This window comes from Mytilus californianus, unplaced genomic scaffold (assembly GCF_021869535.1).
Source record: "Mytilus californianus isolate M0D057914Y unplaced genomic scaffold, xbMytCali1.0.p SCAF_1, whole genome shotgun sequence".
Lineage (NCBI taxonomy): Eukaryota > Metazoa > Mollusca > Bivalvia > Mytilida > Mytilidae > Mytilus > Mytilus californianus.
Window position 1 is genome coordinate 28,439,912 of NW_026262581.1, and position 8,103 is coordinate 28,448,014.

General features: G+C 32.0%; 1 protein-coding gene across 4 annotated transcripts; it reads left to right on the forward strand.

The window, feature by feature from the left end:
* Positions 1 to 7,485, forward strand: LOC127718465 (baculoviral IAP repeat-containing protein 7-A-like). 4 transcript variants are annotated; one of them, XR_007989853.1, is made up of 6 exons: positions 708 to 3,800; positions 3,980 to 4,051; positions 4,151 to 4,332; positions 4,539 to 4,683; positions 6,060 to 6,239; positions 6,698 to 7,485. XR_007989853.1 is itself a non-coding variant. In XM_052224516.1 (5 exons), exons 2-5 carry the CDS (start codon positions 4,138 to 4,140, stop codon positions 6,895 to 6,897), a joined length of 720 nt encoding a protein of 239 aa, XP_052080476.1. In that variant the 5' UTR covers positions 1 to 21; positions 3,980 to 4,137; the 3' UTR covers positions 6,898 to 7,485. The 4 variants fall into 4 exon arrangements, 3 of the variants coding, with proteins under 3 accessions (XP_052080476.1, XP_052080462.1, XP_052080482.1); XM_052224516.1 differs by lacking the exon at positions 708 to 3,800 and adding an exon at positions 1 to 21 and having other exon boundaries at positions 3,980 to 4,332; XM_052224502.1 differs by lacking the exon at positions 3,980 to 4,051 and having other exon boundaries at positions 735 to 3,800.
* Positions 7,486 to 8,103: the final 618 nt, after the last annotated feature.

The window sequence follows — 8,103 nt, forward strand, 5'->3', positions numbered from 1 at the left end:
TTCCTTCTTTATCCAGAAAAGGTAAGTTCAATTAATTTTACTATTTAAAAAATTATTCAGAGGCGTGGGAAAATTTTACAGTCGTACACAAACGACATAACTAAAGTGAGTTGTCTTCCTTTTACATGTAGCAAACAATTAGAAAAATATAATATCATTTACATATTAATAAAAATCCCAAACCATAAAACATTTATGTTGTGAACTGTACAACATTTTACATTATGAAATAATGAGCTACATAATGTAGTTGTTACAATAGCGTATAGTCACTGATCATGCCATAAGTTGAATGATTGTGTTTGCTTGACGTTCTGTGGCAAATGCATGTTTAGGACAAATATAAATCAATGCAAGGAGAGAATTCTGCATAGTCGGATGACAGGAATTAAGGGTGATAATTTAGACTGCCGGTAAAATCACATAGAGGAGATTTTATATATGACTAAAATAGCCATGCTTTTTTACTACTTAAATTACACATATTCACAAATTACGTATGACTGTTATCACATATATGTATATTCTTACACGCATACAAATAAAGTATTTCTAAATGTACACATAAGCTTAAGGTGTTTCGTGTATTAAAACGTAATTTCATATACGTGTTAGAATTTAATCAATATTTATAAATAGTATATTTATTATTGAGAGTAACAATGTGAGATCCACGTATCACAATCTAGGTAAGATACGAATGAAATCATAACATAATGTTTAATAAATAATTGTAGAGACTTAAACTATTATGGTATTTATGTCTCTGATGTATGCGTTTTAACATTTTCCATAAAAAAAGGACCAGATTTTCTGTAATATTATATAATTTTTTTTATTCATTTCCACCACAGTATGCCAAATTTTGTTATGACAAAAAATTCTTGAACTATGGGTACTGCATGTTTTATAAGAACAAATTTGCCAATTTTCACAGGATACCGCGTGGTTCAAACTAAAGGAAATGTTGTCTAGATCGTAGAAAATTTGTTTGCATCTGGACATTTCCTCTTTAAGGCATCAACTTGATTGGCTTGAAAAAAAATACGACCAATTGTATGCACTTTGGGATGACAAATTTCCAAAACAACAGATTATTTTTGTATTATGCGATGTCACAATTGTTCATATTACAATGTAGGTACCTCAATGGAAAATAAAATTCAAAATTGTATGAAATTGCCATAAATATATTAATATACATATATCAAACATCGTTCCCAGCATGATTCTACATTGGTTCTGCTTTAAGAAATAATATAAACACACACATTCTGACGACTAGATGTAAATTCATTAGATTTGTAAGTGTTTGCGTCGCTTGTCCCGCACCCAGTTCCACCAAAGAGTTGTTTCAGCCTGATTTCCCTTTCACACTGGAAAGATAACTGTAAAATATTTAATGTACTCAATGGCACTTTCGCGATGCTCAACGAGAACAGTAATCTATTTTTTTGATTTTTTTGGTTATATAGAAACAATTAACCATGAAACTCCTCCCAAAGGGATACATTGTCATGTCATCTATAAATAAACCGATTGTTTTGCCATGACTGTCTTTACTGGCTTTCGGCTTTTTGTTTAGGGATCCAAAACGAGTTCATCAAGGAATAAACATTATTTGTGTCTTTAATATTTAGTCAGTGCATGAATGGAACACATAAAAAAAACCGTACTTTCAATGAAAAACAAACATTTCCAATACTGAGGTCGATGCTTTTTCTACATTTAAATCTGTAATTTCAAAATATTTTTACCTATTTCTATTACAAGTGCGCTTACGTATGTAACATTTGAGGTTTCAGTGAAAAATGATACCCACACTTTATACATGTCATGCATCCAAAGCGCTTTCCTGGATTTACCTGCACCAGGAACGCTTAACGCGAATATTTGAAAGCCAAAGCTGAATTAAAACCGAAACAGTTGAAAAGCTATTTGCCAAAAAAGGGACATACAAATAAAAGCCAAATCCATCTAAAGCCAACTTTGCATGGGGATTTATACCTAAGTTGCTCAAAAATTGCAAAAAAAATAAACGGACAATTTAAGAAAGGTTTGTCCAAAAAATGAAATTAACATGTTATAAATTGCATAAATGATGTTATAACCGAAGTATTGACTTCTTAAGGGATGATACCCTTGGTGTCTGATAGTCCAGCAGCAACAGTATCGACCCATGCAGTGCTGTAGAAAATGAAAACAGTCCTTTATAAAATTCATGCGTCCATAGCGCTCTTTTCGATTTACCTTCATCAGGCTATATATAAATGTAAGTTGTATGTACACTACGTGATTATAAAACATGTGTAACAGTAATACACATAAACATTATGTAATAGTATATATTATATAACCTTGTACCTATTTTTTTACAAACAACGTAGAGAACTAGAAGTTAATCTTAATCATGACTGTACCAATAAATGATGAACACCTAGAAACAGGACACGAATATAATGTAACATACAACGATGATGACAATTCCGATGCCCAACATGATCAGTGTACTAATGATGAGAAGTCGCAAACCTTAACCTCAACTAATACGGTAAACATTGTCGTTAAACAAAAGACAATAGAATCCAACTATGCCGTGCTTGTTACTATAGTTTCTTGTGTCATGGCTATTGTCAAAACAGTTCAAAGTGAGTTTATGGATATATTCGAAAAACATATGGATAGTCACAGTTTGATTCATGATCATCATAATAAAATGACATGGATGACATTGAAGTCAGAAAAAGATTATTTCATGCCGAAATGTAAAGCATGGCTGAACAGATTTGTGAGATCATTTCATTTTTATCCGAAAACGTTTTTCAAGACGTATTTATTGGACCCTGAGGAATATAACAAATTTGTTGATCAACAGCAATCAAAACAATCCAGTTTTTTAAAGGAATCTATGCAGTTTGAGTGGTGTAGATTATCAAGTTTTGCATCTTATCCAAACACAAATATTTCAGTAATAAGGCTGGCCAAAGCTGGATATTACTATGAAGGACACGGAGACGAAGTTATCTGTTATTTTTGCGGGTCAAAACATCAATACTGGAAATCAACAGATGATCCAACAGGAATTCACAAGGAAAAGGCACCAAGATGTTCTTTTGTTATAAAACATTTAAGTGCTTGTTCAAACCAAGATCATGTGTGGACTATTTCTACAAATGGTGGAGCAGAATCTTCCACAGGCGCGTGTGGTAATTCAGCAGATGCCGAAAATTTATCAGTAGTCAGTGAGAAACATTGTGAATCTGTAGAGGAACAACATGCAATTGAAGCAAGAGTTAATCATGAAAATACGTTTACAGTTGACAGAAATCATGAACATATCGTTCCAGTTGACAGAAGTCATGAACATATCGTTACAGTTGACAGAAATCATGGACATATCGTTCCAGGTGCCCAGGATACAACGTCATCTCGATATAGTGAACTAACCGAAAACCAAGTGAATAATGTTTCTGATAGGCAGACGGAAAGCAGTGAAGCCATTTCATCACAGAGAAGAACGAACCAGACGCAAACCGTGTACTCTAGAAACGACACAACTAGTCTCATCCGTATACCAGATACAAATGTTGCCCCACAACGAACATTAACGCAAACAGTTATAAATTCGGCGCGATCTTCGGCTTCAAATTCAGCACCAATGAACATCGGCATTTGTCTTGAAAAACCAAAATATCCTAAATATGCTATAAAGACAACTCGATTTTCATCATTTAATAACTGGCCTTTATACCTGTCTCAAACACCAGAGGATCTGGTAAATGCAGGTTTCTTTTATACTGGTAATTAACTGTTAATTGAGTGTACTAAACATTATTAGTAGTAGTTCGATTTTTAATGATTGAGTTGTGAGTATTGTTCATTGCGTGAAGATACAGATATTAGACAATTTATGCTTTACTTAAAAATGAAATTTTACATAAGTTATAGAAATACAATCATTTCTAAGAATTTTTTCCAGGAAATTGGAGATATAAGACGGAAAGGCAGTTTCCAAATTTAAACGATAAAAGACATGATCTTAATTGAGCAGGTATGTATATTTTTAACAATTTCGCGCTGCCTTTCCGTGAACATTTTTTTATTCAATTTTATAATTTAACTTATAATGAATTTTAAATGTTATATTTAGGTACCGAGGATCACTGCAGATGTTTCTTTTGTGGAGGTGGTTTAAGACGATGGGAGGAAGGAGATTTGCCTTGGACAGAACATGCTCGATGGTATCCCATGTGTCCATTTGGTATACAATGTAAGGGGAAAAAGTTCATTGATGATGTACAGCGAGGGACAAATCCTGAAATTGCTGAAAATGTAAGTACAAATTAATAATTAAACTCTTCAGTTATGATAGTATGATAAATAAGCTAGAAAATAGATAAATTTGAAGTGTTTTCAAAAAAGAATTTACCGAAACCTTTTAACTAAGCCAGAAATCAAAAACAATTGTGTGTTTGATGTGCACGTACACTCCTAATGTGTATTCCTTTAGATGCAGCTACTTTTCCTTAATATTACAGGTGACAGAAAACAAACAGAAGAAAGCGTCTATTGGAATAAATGGTTACATAAATAACCAAGCAGTGCAAACTATTCTTGAATTTGGATACGAATCTGATGTTGTAAAGACAGCTTATACACGATTGAAAGAATCTGGAATACATGGTATGTACAAATTTATACTATTCTAGACGATCACTTTGTCTTTCCCATGCTAACTGTTACTAGTCCAACCTTCTAAAAAAAGTATAGAGTGCTTGTTAGTATCATATATTACGTCAGCATGATGCAATAATGTAATCGAGTCTTGGATACCCATATTGAAGTCAAATATCTTTTCCTGTCCGTATCTTGTTTAAATATCTACATTTCATTGTAGCCAATTGAATTCTAACTACACCATAATGCTATAAATCAGACCCAATACTTGTTTAGTAATAATTTCCATATATTTCTTTATTGAACGAAATAAAATACCTTGACTTTCCAAATAAAACTATTTCATAAGTTAACACTGTTATATAGGTTGTGTTGATGTATATATGTTTTTAAAGAAAGCCAGTATTTTTTCTCTCCAAAAAATGCTGTCTTATTTAAGCAAAGATCACTTACAGAAATAAATATAGAGTGTGCTATGAACAGAAATAAGTTTTGATAAAACCTCTATCATATGATATGAAGGTGTGTAATGATCGCGTGAAATATCAATCACTAAAACACACAACTGACAAGTGACAGTATTAATTTAGATTGTTACAATTTTTGTAAATGTATATAATTATTATGTAATATACTTGTATCTCTATGCAATCTTGAGTAGTATTAGAAAGTAGGAGAATATTTCCCTAAATTTGTCACTCGTTGACTTTAAAAACAAGTTATTCAGTATTTACTAAAAATCACGTCATGAATAACTTTGTGTATTATGTCCCCAAAAACTAAATAACACCAATACAAAAATACCCTGAGCAGTATAAACGACCACATCAACCAGAATAATTTTGATACAATTCTATTGTATTGTTTATATTGATAGGAAAATATAAAACTTATTTGACGAGCTTTAGAAACAGAAAGAAAAGCAACGCTCTCCGAGCTTTTTTCCTTTTCCGTAGCGAGTAAAAGTTAATGTTATGCTTTCCTACACTGTGCGAAGTTTATTTTTGTCCTGCAATTAAACATTGAGCTAAACGGTTAGTTTTACATGACTTGAACGCGGACCGCAATGAGGACCCCAAATTGAACGGTGATGTACACAATAATTTGATAATAACCGCACGTTCGCAACAAACGCAGGATACCAGGAGACTAAAATTTACAAACGTCTAGTATACGTTTATCGTATAGTGTTATCTGTACACCTGTATTTGTACAGTTGAAAGGTCGATTGCAGGATAAACTCGTTTACTATACGCTTCCATTATACTAACAGTATGAATGTAAGAAATACAGAACATTGACATCAGTTTCTGGTTGTTTGCTACATTTTTGTACTTTGATGATATGCATCAAACGGAAATGGAATCTTTGTTGTTTTACAGATATTACGACTTCACTTTTGCTAGATACCATTTATGAAAAAGAAGCGAGTGAAAATCACCATGCAACCTCTGACCTGACAATTCCTAGTCATAATACAACTCCAGAAAAAGAAGCAGACGATAAAGAACATTCCAACAAAACCCCAGAAAACATTGAGAAAATTGACCCAACACTGGAATGTGAGTATATTTATATCTATCAACCTTAGAGGTATTCCAGAAAGAACATAACTCAGATGAACAGATATGTATAACCATATGCAACCATGAGATGTATTATTAGATACCATTGGATATAAACGACACTTATGACGAATTGAAATATGAAAATTTATAAAAATTAATCTACAATGTTTACAACGTTGCTTAAGATTGTTATTTTCTTTTATAATACTCGGTTATTTAATGATTATTTTGTTATTAGTACCTGATATTAAATTATTCGCATTCAGTGGAACATAGACAAATATATACATGATATAGTTTTATGTGTGAAAACAATTGTTTTAGTCCTCAACTGTTATTAATTTCATTTTCATTGACCATTTCTATCGTTCGGGGAAAGTATTTATTACAAACATTGGTATCAACTAAATTATCATTGTACCAGTCTATCTATATGTAAAATTGTCTTTCAGCATCTATAAGGAGCCTCGAGGAAGAAAACAGGAATTTAAAAGATCAACAAACCTGTAAGATTTGTCTAGACGAACCTGTGGCCATCGTTTTTCTCCCATGTGGTCACATGGCTGCATGCATTAACTGTGCTCCAGCTTTAAGAAGATGTCCAATCTGTAGAGCATTTATTAAAGGAACTGTTAAAGCTATAATCTGCTGAAATGTTTTTGATTGTAAAATATGTATGAATAAAGAACTGTTGGGAAAAATGTTAAATTCTAATTTTCATATTGTAATGTAACGACTAGTTTACCAACGAAGGCGGAATGACGGTAGAGCTGAAAACCATATGGAAAGATAAGGACGAACTGGGAAGCGTTGAACCCGATATCAAATACAAGTTTAAATTATCATATGAACTTAGTATTATGATAAGCAGGATGTTTAATTTTATTTATATTATTTGTTATTTCAATATTCATTACATTTTGCTTTATTTATAACTGGTGCATTATGTACAGTTAGTTTGCATAATTGTATTATCATTGTTTCAATGTACATTTATGTTGTATAAAATAAAAACGTAAAGTGTCCTCTTCTACAATTTTGTGACAACATACATGTATAAACTGCATGAGGCAACTTATTTTCTGAAATGAATAGGGCATATGCATTTTCTAACTGTTAATGTATTCAAATTGAGATTTATCAGTGGGATGTTTTTATATATACATTTTAAGAACACTTTTACAATAAGGTTTTGATGTTATACAATGTTATTGTTTCGGAATAAAATCATTGGCTCTTATGTCCGTGTTAAGTAATTTATCAAATGCAACAACAAAAATTGAATGCATATATTCACCTACATCGTCTTATAGTGTATGTAGTGTATGACTATTAGTTAATATTCAAATACAAACAAATGAACGCAAACTTAACAATTAAACAATCAAACTTTAATAATAACTACACACATACAAAAACAAAAAAACGCAAAAGGCCACTCAACAACTACAAAAATATTTATAGAACAATACACGTAAGGTTAAACGACTAAGTCCTTACGACCACATCACTTGTTCTTCAAGTTGTCGAATACTCTTCCTCCGTTTTGGACCTACACAACAAACTTCATATCAATCAGGTTGAGCAGATTCAAAGAAAAGGTAGTTGAAAGCATATGTTATAATTTTAAAGACAAAAAACCTGATGCAGTTTCCAACATGATAATTACCTACAATGCGTTAACTTATCAAAAAAGGAACCAAAGCAAAACTAACTAACTATTTGATATGGGTAATCGGACCAAACATGAATTTCGACAAACTTCAGTCAATAACAAATGTAAACACCATGTGTCAGAAGGTTTTTTTGGGATTTACCTCTATCAGGAATGCTCAAAGCTGAATATTTGAAATCCAAG